Source organism: Pleurodeles waltl, chromosome 3_1, assembly GCF_031143425.1.
Source record: "Pleurodeles waltl isolate 20211129_DDA chromosome 3_1, aPleWal1.hap1.20221129, whole genome shotgun sequence".
Taxonomy (NCBI): Eukaryota; Metazoa; Chordata; class Amphibia; order Caudata; family Salamandridae; genus Pleurodeles; species Pleurodeles waltl.
The window spans coordinates 1,657,212,289-1,657,230,427 of record NC_090440.1 but is presented as its reverse complement, the minus strand read 5'-3'; the positions used below and the strand labels follow the sequence as shown (position 1 = coordinate 1,657,230,427).

The 18,139-nt window shown below is 43.8% G+C and overlaps 1 protein-coding gene across 2 annotated transcripts; it reads left to right on the top strand.

The window, feature by feature from the left end:
• Positions 1 to 3,648: 3,648 nt before the first annotated feature.
• On the top strand, positions 3,649 to 17,435 carry ATP5MC3 (ATP synthase membrane subunit c locus 3). 2 transcript variants are annotated; one of them, XM_069225394.1, is made up of 5 exons: positions 3,649 to 3,788; positions 3,946 to 4,038; positions 5,040 to 5,117; positions 5,512 to 5,699; positions 17,176 to 17,435. In XM_069225394.1, the coding sequence occupies exons 2-5, from the start codon at positions 4,000 to 4,002 to the stop codon at positions 17,288 to 17,290; spliced, it is 420 nt and encodes a 139-aa protein (XP_069081495.1). In that variant the 5' UTR covers positions 3,649 to 3,788; positions 3,946 to 3,999; the 3' UTR covers positions 17,291 to 17,435. The 2 variants fall into 2 exon arrangements, with proteins under 2 accessions (XP_069081495.1, XP_069081494.1); XM_069225393.1 differs by lacking the exon at positions 3,649 to 3,788 and having other exon boundaries at positions 3,879 to 4,038.
• The last annotated feature ends 704 nt before the right edge of the window (positions 17,436 to 18,139 follow it).

Here is an 18,139-nt window from a genome sequence, read left to right as displayed (position 1 = left end):
TCTCCCTCTCTATTTGTGTTTTGATGGTCCTTTTGCAATGGACCTTTTCACATCTAGTCTGAATGCACAACTTCCTACATTCTTCAGTTGCAGAACTGACCCTCTAGCAAGGAATTCGGATGCTTTCCTTCAGAATTGGTTCTTGGATTTTCATTATGCGTTTCCCCCCTTTCTCATGATTCCTTGTGTCAATGCTCAGGTTCAGCACCAATCGATTAAGTTAATTTTAGTGACTCCATTCTAGAAAGCTCAGCCTTGGTTTCCTTTGTTGCTGAAAATGCCTTTTCAGAGCCTGATTCGAATTCCGATATTCTGGGACCTTCTTGTAGATCCCTTGGCCCGGGGACCCCTGGGGGTAAGTGAGGCCTTCCCATGGGGTCTGCGACTGCTTAGAAAAATTTATAATTTTAACAGATTAGTTCCCCATCTTTGAGTAATGACTCATTGGAGGGTCCCCGCATTCCAATTATGATTCAGTGAGGGTCACCAGGTTCCAGTATTGAAAAAGTGGGGGTCCACAGAAGTCAAAAAGTTGGGAACCACTGCCTTAGGCCATCCTCATCCTCTAATTTTATCAAATCAGCTGGTCCTGATGGCTTTGAGGGTATCGGGAGACAATGGCAAACGTTGCGACTTTTGGAACATTCTTCTATCTACCTCAAAAACTCATGGGGCCCTAGCACACACACACATTATCCCTCAGCCTGGCAACAATGGGTTTGTTGGTGCGATGAGAGGCGAATGGATACTTTGGTCGCAGATTTATCTATCATAATTAACTTCCTTTCTTCTTTAGCAGACTAAGGCCTCGCGTACAGACCTATTTACAATTTTAGATCGCCTACCTCAGTAGGTCATCATCCGGTAAACAGTAAACCTGTGTGGCTATACCATTTAGGGCCAGATGTAGGAAGATTCCGAATTGCAACCCGCAAATTGCGAGTCAGAGCAACTCGCAATTTGTGAGTCGCAATTCGGAATGTTGGATGGTGTCCCTGACACCATCTGCGACTCGCAAGGGGGTCGCAAAGGCCCACCTCATTAATATTCATGAGGTGGGTCGCAATTTGCGAACCCCTTGCGAGTGGCTGCATTCACAGGGATGGTGGCCTACTGCGGGCAGCAGACCACCATGTCTGTGACTGCTTTTTAATAAAGCAGTTTTTTTTTTGTAATGCAGCCCGTTTTCCTTAAAGGAAAACGAGATGCATTACAAAAACGAAAAATGAAACGTTTTTGTTTCATTTTTTCAGAGCAGGCAGTAGGACCACTGCCTGCTCTGAAAAAATGTTTGCAGTTCCATTCACAACGGGGAAGGGGTCCCACGGGGACCCCTTCCCTTTTTCGAATGGGTTACCACCCATTTCAAATGGGTGCAAACTGCAATTGCTTTGCGACTGCGTTCGCGGCCACAAAGCAATCCTGCATTGCACTGCGACTCGCAATTAGGAAGGGGGCACCCCTTCCTAATTGTGGCTCACAAACCCATTTTGCAATTCGGTAACCAGGTTACCGAATCGCAAAACGGGTTTTGTGCATTGCAAAGTGCATTTTGCATGTCGCAAACAGCGATTTTCACTGTTTGCGATGTGGGAAATGCTTCCTACATCTGGCCCTTAGTCTTTAAATTGTTTAGGGGCATCAGATTGCTTCAACCTCCAAAACCCAAATAATCTGTTTTATGGAATGTAGAGGTGGTGCTTCAGTTCATTCGGTCATGGCCTGATATCAATGATCTCTTGGGGAAACAATTCTCCACAAAACGTACTGTTCTTCTTTGCTTCATCTCTTGCAGACCAGTCTCTGAAGTCTGGGCATTATATCTAACAGGTAGAGTATTTTCTCCTTCTGGGGTGCTATTTTGTATTTCTAACAGAACTAAAACTCATTCACATTATTGTTATCTTACCTTTCCAGATAATAACAAACAGTGTGTAGTAAAATATTTGCAAACACATGAGAATTGCACTTGAGAATATTGACAAAACCCGGGGGTCAATTACTGATTTCCTTACAGAAACCTTTCAGACCCATCACCTCCGCCACTTTGGTTAGGTGGGTTAAATGGTTTTGACTGAAGCTGGCATTGACACTTCTCGTTTGGCGCTCACTCTTTACGTGGAGCTATGGTATCTAAATCTTTTGCCCTAGGCTCCCATCTCGAGGGCGTCATGTCTGCTGCTGATTGGTCCTCCAATTCTACTTTTAAGATGTTCTATCAGAAACCTATTGTGGATGTGGTGTCTGTAGTAGTGAGACAGCGTTGAACAAGCATAAACCGAAGACTCTGATCCTGACATAGAATAAAACATGTTTTAGCTATTGCAGCAAAGAATTTTCAGCTCTGTTAAAGACACAGGGGTGAGGATTATCCCACTCATTTCTTCATCACTGTAATCGTGAAATGTTGCTTTATGTAACTTTGTGACCTCTGATACAGTTATAGTGTTATTTATGAAATTACATCCCATGCTTGCTAGGTGAACAAGATGTGAAATGTTGGACATTATGACATGTTTTCTGTGTTCCTAGGTTCAGCTGGTAAATAGAACTGATTCATGATTCTCTGAAATCTGTTTGAGTGGAGGTGATTTTGCAGCGTGTTGTCATCGCTCTTGGAGGATCTGGTTTTGCCTTCTAGACAGTTACCAGTTGCTGTATGGTTTTGGTTACAGGCTGTTGAATGGACACGCAACTTTATGATGAACTACTGCAAAGAAAGAGAAAGAAACATGGTGGCAGCTGGGTATTTAGGCTGCATTGGCAAATGACTGGAGGATGAGTGTGATGTCATACACTGTCCATGGGATATGTAGGTTTGTTCACTTTAACGTTAAAACATTTTAATGGTCTGTTGTGTTTCTTGAAGTAAAGAAATGAGAAGCATAATACTCACCTCCGTGTCCTTAATAGAATTAAGACACATCCTTTCTGCTACTGACCCCTTATTTATTTATGGAATCCCGATGTCTTTTTTTATTTTATTTTTTACATTTTCTACTACTCAATATACCGGCCTAAATCGTATACAACCAGGCGTGGGTGACACGTCTCACCACCAGCAACAGGCTACTTCCATTCCTGAAAATGTAAGAAGGGACAGAGGGATGTCTTTGAAACCAAGAGAGACGGACTAGAAGGACAAGTTCACTCGCAGTCTGCTTTAATGGGAAGTTATCTACCAAGAAAATGGAAGAAAGACGGCTGGTCGCTGACATAAAACTCGCCATAGTGACTTTCTGACACATACACTAAATAACTTGATGCCAACTTCCGACTTGCGATTGAAATTGATAATTATGTGGTTTCAAAAATGATGGATAACTGCTTTTAATGTATTGCCCAGTCTGGATGTTATCGTGTCTAATAAAAGCAGCTATGGACAAAAAAATATACAATTTATTCTGATTGAATTGATTTGAGAAAGATCACTCAATGAAGTATTGTTCAAATACTACAAGTTATAGAGTTGGTAATGTGTCAGTACAGTGAATCTGGCCTCAGAATAGTCTAAAATGGCCGTCATTTTTTCGAGATCATGGGCCAGTTTTCAACCGTAGTTAGTCCCTTGTCTATTCCCATGGTGCTGACAGGTTTGCACGGCATTACGGGACCACCCACTGACCTCTGCAGTTTTGTAGCTAGGAGGCGTTGTACTCTTTAAATGCGACAATAAAGTTGCTACAAAGTGACCTTCAGCTGCTTTCCCCAGCCTACATCCGGGTGCTACGTATAAGTGTTCAGTGCGCTTGCGCGTTCCTCTCCAGTCACTTCGACCTCTGCAGCTGGTGAGTATCAGCAGGCTCCGTGCCGCTTTCTGCATCTAGTGTCATCCGGCTCGAGACACCGCCTTTTCGCAAGGAGCTCTCATCACAGTGTAAAGGCCACTGTGGTGCAGGCGGCATCTAAACGCAGTTCTCAGTTTGTGACCTTCCTCTTTTGCAGAGCGGGTGACCCCAGGTTTTCACAGCAGTTCCTGTGTCCTCCCGATAATTCACCATGTACGCCTGCTCCAAGCTCGTCTGCACCCCTGCTCTGGTAAGGAGAACCTGTGTTGGGAGTGTTTGGGTGAGTGGTTTGGAGCGGGTAGTTAAAGGCGCTAAGGAGAGTACATGGGCAATGCCCTTCCGGGCTGGGCCTATGGGCTTCCTATGCACCATGGGGGCCTTCCCTGCACATCTCTGCGCGCGAACCGAATGCTCTGCTGCAGCGGCGCGACCTTGTTCTGTGTTCGCTTCGCCCCCGGACTAGTTCGGTCCGTGTGAGAGGTCAATAGCCGTGACCTCTATGAGCGGATCAGCCAAGGACAAGCGCGGCCTGCACCGAACGGCTGCCGCGATGGCCTCAGAAGCGTTCATTGTAGTTCTCAAATCGCCTTTTTGTGCTTCAGGCCCTCATTAGACAAATGGTTTTATCGATTAAGTCCGGTATCTGTATTGACTCGGTATCGTAGCAGATATGCGCTGTTAGCGGTAGGTGGAACATAAACTGATCTCCTGTTAATGAATAGTGTCTAATTGTTCAGAGATATGTTTTTTTAAATATATAGTTTAGGATATGTTATTGACTAAAATCAAAGGTCCGAGTGCTGCAAGTCACAACAGTCGACCGGCCTGCTTGGACCGTGTCAGGCACTCTTTGCTGGGTGAGCGGCGACACGCTCATAGTCCATGGACTGAGAAGGTAGTGCGTCTCTAGAAAATTAACTGTCGCCTTTACCTGGTTGTGTGAAGCCAGAAGGGGCTTCATGTTTCTTATAAACTAAGACGATGGCTGTGCGTTCAAACAGAAGCTAGCTGCCTCTTCAGTAATGCACGAGACTCTACGAAATGAAGTCAAACTGCCCCCTTAATCTGTATAGTTGCGACCATGTTACTTCTCAATATCGTACGTTTTGTTCTTGTTTGCAGCGATGGTGATGGGGTTTATTGTATCAATGAAATGCTGTTTGCAGGCGTTGGAGATGATGTATACTGTTAAGCTTCTTATGTCATGGTGCGCTATTTCTGCTGATACCCTTGCTGTTATCTTTCGTGTAGGTCCGTGCTGGGTCCCGAGCTCTATACAGACCAATTTCAGCAACTATGTTGTCTCGGCCAGAGGTCAGGACTGGAGAGGTAAATCCATATAACACAGCTGTGCATAACTTGAGCATGTCCATGTAACTGACGCACCAAACTCAATTTGATTTTCGGTTTTCTGATATCCCAGGAGATGGCTATTCTGTTTTTTTTTTTTCTATGTTCTAATTAACTGCTTTTAATTCACTTACTTTCCCGTATTTCTTGAGTTGCGTGGAATGCTGGGACACACGTGCTGTTAACGTGACCTGTTGACTGAACGCAAGGTTATTTGTAAATAGTTTTTTAGTGTGTTCTTGATCAAGGTTATGTATGTCATGAGCCCTGTCCAATGACCTTCGTTATGCAATTGATTGCTCCCTTCAAGGTCTCTGATGTTCTGTAACATTTGCACTGATTACTTAAATGGTTCTTTATTTTTATGTTGCAGGGGAACGCAGCGCTGGTTTGCGGGACTCCGAGCACCATAGCACTCAGGGCATTCCAGACTAGTGCAGTCAGCCGGGACATTGACACTGCTGCCAAATTTATTGGTGCGGGTGCTGCCACAGTTGGGGTGGCTGGTTCCGGAGCTGGCATTGGAACAGTTTTTGGCAGTTTAATTATTGGCTATGCCAGGTGAGCACTGCTGGAGTTTTCTTACATTCAGTTTCTTAAAGGACTGCAGCAGTAAGGAAGAGAAATGTGTGCTCAGATTTTTTGGTACTTCATTTAGACTAGCATATAACGTTTAATTTAAAGCAGTTGCACCGTGATTGATGTTGGCACGTAAATCAATAGTCCTAGAAGGACCACCAGTTTTATGCATTCTCTCTAGTGCTCTTTCACAGGTCATTAAATGGCACAAGTGCAAGTTGAGTGTTCACCCAATTTAACATTTGGGGTTGTGTGGTTATTTTACACTGACATCTTGCATTTTTTTTTTTTATTTTATGAATATTACTACAGTTTAAAAGTGAGGGTGGGGCAAGATGGAGTGTTCAGTTTTCTGATGCATTGAAATGTGTTCCTGTGCTTAAGTTTGAGCTGTGAATCGGGGGGGTATCTGAACTTTCAGAGGGCACACTGCATGCAGGGGTTACCGGGCCCAACCTTGGTGATTGAGGCCTTTTACTCCTGATGTCCCATGGCTGGTTCTGTGCCAAGTACTCCTCTGCACACGACTGTCGGTGGTAGCTCTAGTGTGGTTTGGGCTTCATGCTCCCTGCACAGCATTTGGCTCACGGGTTGAAGCCTTTTTGACCTCCTATGGATCTCTGCAACTGGGCCAAGTACCCCTCTGCACTTGACTCAGTTTTTGGTGTGGTATGGGCGTCGTACTCCCTGCACGGTACTTGGCGTGTGGTTATCTTGGTAGCTGCGTTCTCGTGACATACTGAGGTAGCTGAGCTGATTATTGCCTGTGCGCACAACTCTTTTGTGCAGCAGCATTCTCCTCACACTGGGAAACCTCTTGACCAGGTTCTCAACTGGACCTCGCTCCCTCCAACACTCTTCTCTACCTCACAGGGCACACTGGTGCTCCAGAGCAGGCATTCTGTTTCCCTGGGTGATGTTCCCTCGCCGCATGGAGACTAGCAGGCATTAGCCCTCAGTCCTGTCACGGGCAAAACTTTTACAGAGTACCCCTCCTCACATAGCCCGTTTGGCTGCTTGGCAAATTATAGTTTTGGGGTCTCGGTCTACCTCTTGTATAGTCCGTTTCTAAACACCAAATGTGATTAAGGTTTGGGTCTCTGAAATCTATGTTGAGGTTCTGCTTCTTTTAAAGTGCACCCTGCCTTTCTCAGAAGGCTGTCACAGTAGGAGAGACTCTGATATTGATAGTCCCACAACAGAGGCCATGGTAGCAACTAGATTTCCAACCTGGATGTCAGCCACAATAATGTGCTTTTAAAGATTAATCCTGAGCCCTAATCTTTTATGATTACCTTGTTAGCACATCTCCTTCCTCACTCTGAAGTGTCCAGGCCCATTGTTGTGATTCTCAGTAAATCAAAAAGCAACGTTTTTTTTTTTTTTTTTTTTTTTTGTGTGTGTGTGTATGCTGAGCCTCGTTCTCCTTTCCACAGCTTGCACCACCAAGCTTGCAGAACTGCAGCAATAACCATCCGTCTGGGTCAGCGGTCTCCAAACTTTTCTATGATAACCGCTACTTTTGTGCAATGAAAATAGTCACAAGCTACTAATATTAGCACCAAATAGTGCGCACGTCAGACAAGATTAAAAAAATGTGGCCCTCCATGCAGAATTGCCAGTCGTGATCACTTAAGTGACTGCAGTACTGTGAAGGGTTGCTATCAGTAATGTGAAGAATGCTTTATTAATCTGTAATGCCACCTCTAAATGGTTAATACGTAACCACCATACTCGCAATCCTCCTGGCACTAAAGTAATATTAGTAATTTTCCTCAGTGCCTCATGATTTATCGCTCATCAATTATTTTGGAAATCCAACAATTTTTCTTCTAACATCGCATTATGAGTTCTGAAAATACATTTTCATCTCGTATACACGCTTTACAATTATTTTGGGATACATTTGTTTCAGCCAACAAAAGCTTCTTATTTAGTAAGCTTGGCTGCACACAGGATAGCTGCTCGCAGGGCGCTGGAAAGCTACCAGTAGCTCACAAGCTACTTGTTGGTGAAGCTTGGTTTGGGGGAATTTCTCTACTGTTTTTCACCAGGCTTCATAAAATATAATAAAGTATCCGCAAGACTGTCATTGTAGCCTGCAGGAGCAGTGCATACTCTGTGGGATTGAATAAAATATCTACTTGTCCATGGGACAGGTTTTTTTCTTAAATCTACTTGTCCCTTTGGTGCCATGTAGTGCAGAGACAAACTATGGCAGCAGCAATATCATAATGTAAGAGCTTTGATAGTAGCCTCTCTGATTATGCCAGGGCTACTATTATAGTTGGGCTTGAATAATTTCAATTGCAATCCTTACTATAGAAATTTCCTTATTTTGCCTCTTTTTTTTTTTTGTAGATCTACATACTACTGGGGGTGGGGTGGGGGGTGGGGGGGGTAAGAAGTAAGCAATAGTTCCGGGACTGGAATGCCTTTGAGGTTGCAACCCTACTACCTTTCATGTTTTCAGTATTTTCATCAGGTAATCTTTTCCCACATTGAGAAGGTGGAAATTTACTTCTGATGATAAATGAAGTTCTTCCAGGGCTCGGGGGGAAAAACGTGGTTGGAGGGAAAATGAACATGTAAACTTCCCCACCCCCCCCCCCCCCCTCCACATGAGCAAATCTACACGTGCATATTTGCTTGTGCTTATATACCATTCACAAATATTTTCTAGGGGTACGATTTCTTGGTCTAATTTTGTAAATTCTTGTGAATACATGAATGCCACTAATTCAAAGACTTAGACCATGGGTGCATTTTTTTGTGACTTTCTTTAAGAATTGTCACTAATTGGGTCTGGCGTTAACGACACTTTTTTTTTTTTATTATTTTTTTTTTATTAAACTTCTATTTCTCTTTATGGGCTGGCTATACTGAGAGTGAGAGCATTCTGCTCTTCCACAAGGAGCATTTTGGAACACAAAGTAGCTTTGTTCAGTGACGAGAACTACTGTGGCAATCAGTGGTGTAATGAAACTGGCAAAGCAGCCCCCCACGCCCCGTCCTTCCACTATCCTTCCCCAGACAGGTGCTGTGCTAAGGGGGGCTGCAGGGCCTCTGTTATGCCACAGGTGGCAATGTGCGGTTTGAAACCAAAAATGCTTTTTAGGGTCGAGCCTGCGTTGCATGTGCTCGCGTATTGCAGCGAGATGCTTTAGTTATTAGAAGAGGGCTCGGAGCCCTGTTGACGTTACGTCAGTGTGTTTGATTGGTTCGTGGGCTTGCCTAATAAAATCTGCTTGCTTTCATTAGTCGAAGGCATGCCCATGTCATGCCTCTTCCGGTGGTTAGCCCTCCTCGAGCGCAGCGACCAAGTACAGAAAACATGCGAGGCTCGCTGTTCTGTCGGATCATGGGCTGCCTTTTCTCTATTTTCCTAGCGCAATTTCGCTTGGCAGAAGTCAGGCGATTTACACAGTTAACTTCACTTTTGGGTTACGTACATAAAAGCACTTTTGCCGATAGATGAAAAGTCTGGTTAGGAGTTTACAACGAGATCAGCTCTAACATGAGCAAACGCGAGACCCGTTGCATTGCAAATGCTTGTTTCTTTTTGCCAGTGTTTTGTTGCAATGGGAAGGCCTGGCACCTCCCACAACAATTAAGTGTTACAAAAGCCATGTCAAAAACAAGCTACACATTGGCAAAACCAAAAGACTGTCAGGATTGTTTGGCTTTTCCAGTGCTTGTTTATTTTCATGCTTCCCATAATGTTGTTCTAAATGGTTAAACTGTTTTTCCACTAAGAATATTTTTGTAAATACTAGCATGCATCAACATATTTTACCAAATGGCACCTAAAATTTCATAGCAGCGAAAGTTTCCTACTTTTTTTTTTTATTTTTATTTTGTGCCTGAACATTTTATTTTTAAAGCAAGGAATCGCCACTCGCTTACCAGCTTCTGCAAACATTTTCATCTAATTAGTGATCCGGGAGCATTATATTTAACCCAATATTGTTACGTTTTTTTTGTTTTTTTTTTTGACAGTAGTGCAGGTTGCCCTTAAAACCATGTATTTACAGCGCTCACACTAAAAGTGAAAGCTTTTCATTAATGAACCATAAATACAAGTTCGCGCAGCATTAACCTATAGAGACACACATACCTCAACTGCAGATAGTTCCTTTCTTTGTATATTGGCAGCCAAAAGGTTTGTGCTGTAGGGACCTGGGTCTACTTATCAAAAGGACAAAATAAGCTTGAAAATGTGTTTACCTTAATACAATATGTCCCGGGCATTGGGTGATGGGAATTTCACATCCCTGATACTGCTCAAGCTCAGCCGTGCCCACACCATTTGAGGCACAGCCCCAGCTCTGCCTTTAATGTAGATCAGTTACCCCTAAGGTAGGCCTTCTAAGTCCAGGAGGGAGGGTGCATTATATTAGAGGTGTGGACATTTAAGTGCAAGCTTATGTCCCTGCAGTGGCTTTTTCCTTTAACGTCTATAAGTGAACAATGGTCTATAGCATAACATGGGCTGGCACCTGGGCAATCCTGAAGTCACCAGCCCCATTATGATACCTTCGAGGTGTCATGTTTATAATATCAAACTATGTGCCTTTTCAACCCTCACATGAAGAGGGCCACAAAGCATGGACCCAGAAAGCAACCGTTGAGGTTGCTCACCAAGTTACCCCTGTTTTTCTGTGCTCTAACGGTCAGCCTGCAGCTGCTGCCAGGACTGGATTCTGAACCGCTGGGCAGAGGTATGAGTCCGTACAATGGCCTGGTTGGGAAAGAGGTCCCACCTCCCTCCCAGGAAGGGTAGTGAAGTGGCACATCAAGGCAATGAGCTTCAAAGGGCACACCACCCCTGATAAGTAAGCAGGCTGTCTCCCAGTAGAGGGAGAAATCTGTCCCAAGACACATTTGCACCCGGTCAGGTGGGGAAAATTAGTTACTCAGGAGCCATAGAAGGCTGGCCACACTCTAGGATGGGTAGCTTGGTCCTTGCAACAGAGTTAGACTTCTGCCATCTTGTAAAGAGACGGAATAGAGGTTCTTGGTAGGAAAGGTGCCACAACCAATCGGATGTGGTCACCTCAGGGCAGATTAGCCGCTGGATCCAGTAGCTCATTGGCAACTTGCATCCACATGCCTGAGTCTAGGATTTAAGGGGATCACCTGGCACCAGAAACTCATACAAGAGAAGGTCCACATCGAGGAGAACTGGGACCTGCACTAACACAAGGTGCAATACTTGGAACCTGTTGCAACCCCCTGAAACTCATAGACTGCAGCTCATCCCGGACCAAAGACAGCTTCCCCCAGCAAGAGCGAATACTTTGTGAGCCGAAGGTGAGGGCTGACTTCCTTAGGACTCGTGGCACTAACCCCGTCCCCAGGTAAAAAGTACTCACCAGATCTGAATAAGAGCTGGCAATTGGGCCTCCAAGGGATAGCCCGAAGAAAGGTGGGCCATTGCAATCTGGGAAGCACAGTCCCTCTTCCTACCAAGTTACAGCCTGCTACTGTTTTCCAGTGGACCTCTGCAGTGAGAGAGCTTCTACACCTTATTCCTGCCAAAGCTTGTTGTTGGCCAGCCTGGTCATCGCCACCATTACTCAATGCTGCAACTCGCGGGCACACTGCAACACTTCACCCAGCATCAGCTATGGCTCACTTGTCCATGTTTTTGCATCGGATTCCTCACCCACACAGTTTCAGTGGTTAAACCGGCAACCGCAGCTTCAGTTCAGCACCAAACGTAGCAGGGTACACCTCTGCACCTGAGACTAGGTGGTGTTCTGCTTGAATACTGGTTCCAGGGTCCCACACGAGCTTAACCCCAGTTGAGCTGCAAGTGACTGAGTAAGTACCCCATTTATCAGCACCTGAGGATCACAAGTTCAGCATCAAGAACAACCAGGACTCGTTCTGTGTTTGTTTTTGTTCTCCCACCACCCCACCAGTGGGCTCCCTCTGAGCTTGCACCGCAAGGGTCACTAATGACTTCTCCATTGACCACAGTGGTGAAAGCTTGTAAATGCACTGATCAATTTTTTTTATTTTTCTTGGGGTGGGGGGCTATAAAATTGATAACTCTGTGATTTACTTTGTCTAAAATTCTATAAAAATCTACTCTATTATAATTTGGTATGACTCTGTCTTGTCAATTACTTATTGTCCAGGTTGGTACTCAGAAATGCTCAACCTGTGTTCCTCAAGTAAAGTATTATTGCTCTTTGCCACACTACCGGGACTGAGCAATTAAGGATTTATTATTGCGAATTCGAGGGACTGTCTTTAGGATATTGTGACTATTATATAGTGAAGCCTAGTGACTATTATATAGTGAAGCCTAACCAGTACCACTGCCTAATACTCCACCTTTCTACGTTGGTGTTTCAGCAAAGGGATCCTGAACTTGTGTTTTGCGGTACCACTTGGTCATGAGGATTTCTCGTGCAATAGAATTCTTATTTGTCATTGGACTAGAATAATTTTCAGATTTATTTTCTTTCAAGTACCCTGAGGTAGATGCCTCTGAAACCCCTTCCATGGTTTGGAATTGTCTGTGCAGACCCCATTCTAGTAGTGTTTGAATGTTCTAAAAAGTTAGGCAAAAGTTCTTCTTAAAGGTTATTGCAAAATGTTTAAGGTCCTGACTTTCAAAAGTAAATAGTATGCAGTGGAGGCCAGCAAGAATCTTTATTTGATTGTTCTCCCAGCTCTGAAGGTAGAGCTAAAGAGCTTTGTGTAAGATTAGGGGGCATTTGCTTTAGAGCAATAGCCAAAAGGGAGGGATCTTTAAAAGCACCTATGAGGAGGAATAAGCAGAGAGTGAGGCCCATACCTCAAAAGATAATCCTGGAGAGGATGAAGCTATAGTGCCCTAGCCCAAAATGAGGATGGTGAGGGCCATAACCACTTTCTTTCCCAGACCCTCTTCACCAGTGGGAAGTTACAGGGCTCGCTCTAGCAGACCCCACCAATGGTAAGGGGGCTTGACCTAGTCTCCCTGGAGGAGAGAGAGCTTTAACTTGGAGAGAAGACTGACCCTTGAAGAAAGAAGGCCTGGTGCCCCAAAAATGGTGGCAGCATCAATACTCCTAGGAAGGAAATGAATCTAATGACCCTAAAATTCCCAAAGGGATTCTCCCACATATTGAGTGATGTAGACCCTCATAGAAGGTTTTGACTAATCCTTGTCCAGTTGAGGGTAAACCAAAAGGTAAAATCCACACTTGAGTTGACTTTGACTCACATCCTAACTGCACTACAGAGAAATAGTGACCGCATCTAGTAGATTCTAAGTTGTCCCCCCCCAAACTCCCCCTCCCCCTCCCCCCCCAGAGCTGGGGAAGAACCAGTGTGTCCAGGAATACACATGGTGACGGTGACCCCAAAGAAGGGTGCATGGACTTCCAGCAAAGGAAATAGGTGAGCACTGCCTAGGTGTGTGTTTTTTTTTTTTTTTTTTTTTTTTTCTCCTCTTCCTTTCTCCCCTCAAAAGCCTTTTCAGGAGGGTGGACCTGAGACTGTTCCTAGTCCAAAGGAAACCAGTATTGAGGCAAGAACTGGGTCTCCAAGAAAGCTGGGGCATAAAGGGTATGCACATGCCCCAAGAAGTTCCCCAGTGGTGGACAGTCCAAGGGATTGGCCAGCATGGGGGTGGAAGTGTACTCTGGAGACGCCAGAGAATACACTGATGCTACTTTGGGGTGGATATTGAAGCCCTGGCAGTATCAGCTCCAAGCTTAGAGAAGTACAGTCAAGGACCTAAAATCAGTGGGACTGAGGTAGATACTCTGAGGGATACATGTGCCAGTGCCACTATGGTAGCTGCAAGACTGGTTTTCCCCACGCCAGATGATACCTGGAATCAGTTATTAGGTGACCAGTGCTGACATTGACACTAAGATCCATCCAATGGCCTTGATGCGCTAAGGGTGTGGAGGGGTCACTGGCCCAAAGAACGTAGGTGTCTCCGGTCATCCCAGTAAAGTGTTTTGGGGAAATTATGTGAAAACGTCTACATGGGCAGAGGTGGAAAGGAAGGCTCCTGTAGAAATGCTGGGTTTCCCTGAGTGGATGTGTAACAACCAGAGCACAGGCCGCACATCAGGTAAGTCAAGAGGACTATGAGCCTGAAACAATGACCCAAACCTCTAAGAGAGAGGACAAGAAGACTGCTGAGGCAGCTTTTAAAGGGGCCACAGGATCTGGTGTGGAAGTCTACTGAGAGGTGTCCTGATGCCTGAGGAGGGAACTGCAGCTGGTCACGCCTGGCCTGGCAGAAGAGACGACCTTGTCGAATATACAAGCAACCACAATGTCAATACAACCTTCTAAAACTGTCAACTACTGAAGTACCCCAAATAAACAACAATGTTTGGATTTGTCTTTGAACTCTGTACCCTAAATAAAGGTTTGCACAGGCATGGTCTAGTTTACATCCTGTGTACAAATAGCAAGCATAGGCAGTACATCCTTGCTTCCCAACTGGTCACATCCCCTATCTCTCCAGCCCCCCTGGGGGTGAGGGTGAAGGGGGGGGGGGGGCGGGATGGGGAATTGGCTAGAAAAAAGGAGATTGGCTTCAATGCTATCAGGGGGTTGGGCACCTACAATACCATGTACAATAAACCAGAAGGGTGGTGATTGAGTTAACTGACTTTAGCAAATTGTTCTACGTAGCTTAAACCAACAAGTTAGATAACTGAACAGTTGAATGTATTTTGATAGCCTGATAGCCAGAATTGGTTTGAGAACTCAAAAGTACAAATTCAGATATTAACATTAATTTGAAGGCAGTACTGAATAGTTGTGTTTTTTCTTATTTATTTTTATATAATCTCTCTATTTGTCCATGGTATCAGTAAAAATTGGACCACTGATATTTGGGAGCGAATTATGTAGTTTTGGTTGTCTTCAAGAACAACCATTGTCATAGTTTTTAAGGTGGAAGGACCTGGCATTAGATGGGGTGAAGGGAAAGTCTGCGGAAGGGATATGGTGCAGAGTTGCTTTTGATTGACACTTTGAAGTACTGTTGCAAGGCTGCAATGTAGAGGTTGTTTACTACAGAACTTTGAAAGGGTTTGCCAACATTTATTCCTCTTGGACTCTGTGGATCCCTAATTGTGTAAATCGATGGGCAGCAGGTTGTGTAGGAGCTGACTGTACGTAGTTTATCACATACCTGGATTTGTCTTTGATACACGTTGATAGGTGGAATCCATCTGTGATGTGTACTGATTTGGTGATGTGAAAATGTGTGGTGTGTTTTTTTTTTTTTTTTAAACGTTCTGGAAGGCTGGTTAGTAAGGTGACTGTGTGGTAAGTCTAGATGGTTATTTAGATCGTCAGCATTTTATTTCTGCTTGGGAGGATTAGCAGCCTCTGTCTGGCCTTTATTTTTGACACATGATCTTTAAGGTTGAGTTTAAGTCTTTAAAAGCCATGGAATTGGAGTGAGGGCGTAGGCAGGTGGGTAGATGCTTAGGTTGATGTCGCAGGTTCTACTGGATGATTGTTTTGACACCTTTTGAGGACAGGTTTTAGTGCTTAATCTATGGAAGGTTGTCTTTGAGTCCATGTAGTGAAGGAATTTCAGCACCAATAGGACTGTCTTTGGAGTATTGTGGTATTAACATGCAGGAATCTATTTCAGCACACATTTGATGTGCCTTTTTCATCTTCAGACCACTTTCATTGTTTTTAATGCGTGTAGGGGACCCACGTTTGGGCATAGTGGTCTCACTTAGGTCTTCTAACTGAGGAATATGAAAAATAAGTGTCCCTTGCACACTGCAACTGGAACCACGCTACACCCTGCAGCCAAATGGGTTGAAACTAGGCTGATGTTGCTTGGGGTTGATCCAGACGGTACCTGCTTGGCAGTTTAGGCGTGGCTCTTCCTGTTAGAAGAGGGCCAGGGCTGTGTGATATATTGCTGGTTCCTCATTGATATGGTATGGTGGGTGAAAAATGATGAAATGAAATGCAGCCAGAGTAACTACAAGTAGCTAAAATTATTTCCAGCTTTCCACTCACATTTTTTGCTTTCTAAACTTGAAATAGTGTTCTCGGTATCGAGTAGTACGGTAAGAAACCTAGTTTGAAAACGTCTATTATTCAAAGCAAGTATAATTGTACCTAGGTTTTTTTGGAGGGGGGGGAGAGGAGGGAACGGTGAAGTGGCCTTTAGGAAAGCAGGTCACTGTCATTCTGTCCTGTCAGTGGGTAATCTGCATGAAACAGCACATTAAACGACTAAAGCTTCCATCTTTCATTTAGAAGGCATCATTTATTGAAAGCTGTTGATGTTTTGGGTAAGAGCCTTTTGTACTGATTTCTTTGGAATAGAGTCCCAGGCTTGCGTTGCTGCACCAGGGCACTGCTCCAATCAAGGTTTAGCACTGCAAATGCCTGGGATCCATTTATTTCATCTGCCTATCCACTCATGTGAATGCTTCACTGGATAAGAGGGTACGTTTTAGTTTGAAGGGAGGAAACTTGATTTCTGGGTACAATAACGGTTCATACAGTAAGAGTGCCCTTAAACCTTCAATGCGCACAGTGCGACAAGATAGAAACAGACAGCAGTCAAATGTCCGATGTTTTAGAACAAACTGCCTTTAATCCTGAAAATTGGGGTTTACAAATTTTCTAACTTTGCAGTCAGAAAATTAAAGAGAATGGAAAATCGTGCAGGTCACGCCACGTTTAAATGGCTTGTAAATAAACTACAAATGTTCCAAATTATATTTGGTAATTAGGATTTTTTTTTTAAACACTGTAGTGGAATGAAATTTTAACAGGCTAGAAACACATTTTTACTTGGCGATGTGCAAACGATGAAGACATTGCCGAAACCAGATTTCTACACATTGTAGTTTATGTATTTAGACTAGTAAAACTGCGTATCTAAAAGGTTTGTGCCCATTTCAGTAGAAAATGTTTGTAAATGCTAGCGTGCTACCACATCATGCTTTAGTGATATATTTATTAGAATTACTTTTTTAAATATGAACTGAGAAACATTCCTGTTTTTTTTTTTTTTTTTTTTTTTTTTTTTTTTTTTTTAATACGTGGACAAACTTCTGACTGTTTTTAAATCGAGCCCCTTTTTTATGTACAGCAGACATACTGAACTCTCGTATGTGAATGTGCTCTCGTATGCAATAATTAAGAAAGTTAATTCCGTGTAATATACTTGCCTGGGCTCTCACTATTTGATACGAGGTAATGGGTCAGGCACATTACAGTTGGGTAGATTATTCAAGTCAAGTTCTGGTAACTTTTGTTTAATTTTTTCTCCCCTTTATTAAATGCTAGGTGTCTGAGTCAAAACGTTAAGTGCTTTAATCTGCTGTGCAGATCACGCTCAAGGTCTGGCACACTAGGTTATATTTGCACTGTAACTTTTTATTTCTCCAGTATATTAATTGGCGTACTTGTGGTTTTGCTGTAACGGTATTTTTTTGTTTTGTTATAGGAACCCTTCACTGAAGCAACAGCTCTTCTCTTACGCTATCCTTGGATTTGCACTTTCTGAAGCTATGGGACTGTTTTGTTTGATGGTTGCATTCTTGATCCTGTTTGCCATGTAAATGTGATGCTCAAGATGTTGGCATTAGATGATACAGATGTAATTCTACGTATTTTACTCTGGCTTCCAAGAGATGTGTTGTCATGGGAATGTACATTCTTTGCAAGGTCGTTTCATTAAAAATAGTCACAAAACTTGTACAAACATGGTGGTGTCCGTTATGATTTTATTTATTTTTGGGCGGGGTGGGGGTGGCGATAACTAATGCGCATGCTCTAATATTTTTCTTTTGGGATAAATGTTACTTTGACATATGAAATACCTGTTTGGATTACATTTTACAGCGATCTGGAAGCACTCCGTACTTGACATTGCAAGGGGTTGCACATTTGTCAATCTGCAAATAAGTTAATTTCCCTCTCCTAAGTATTTTCTGTATTGTGACTGAGTTCGCCCCCTGGTAGCTATGGCACCAAGCAAGCAGACAGGATTAACTTCATAAAAAATAATGTATTTAGCAGTACTAAAACAATTTGTTAACACAATCAATTAAAAAAAATTGTAGAGCGCGCTACTCACCCGTGAGGGTCTCAAGGCACTGGGTGGGGGAAATCAGGGTGGGGGGGGGGCAGGGAGGGTCATTGATCAAACAACCATGTCTTGAGGTTTTTTCTGAAAATCAGGAGGTCTTTGGTTTTGTGAAGGTCGGTTGGGGGAGTGGGGGTAGTGTTCCAGGTTTTAGGGGCAAGGTAGGAGAAGGACCTGCCTCCTGTAGTGATGCGGGGGGGGGAGGACTGTGGCTAGGGCGAAGTCAGATGATGGGAGGTTGCGTGTGGAAGTTCACTCTTTCGTTTAGGTAGGTTGGGCCGGTGTTGTGGAGGGATTTGTGTGCGTGGATGAGTATCTTGAA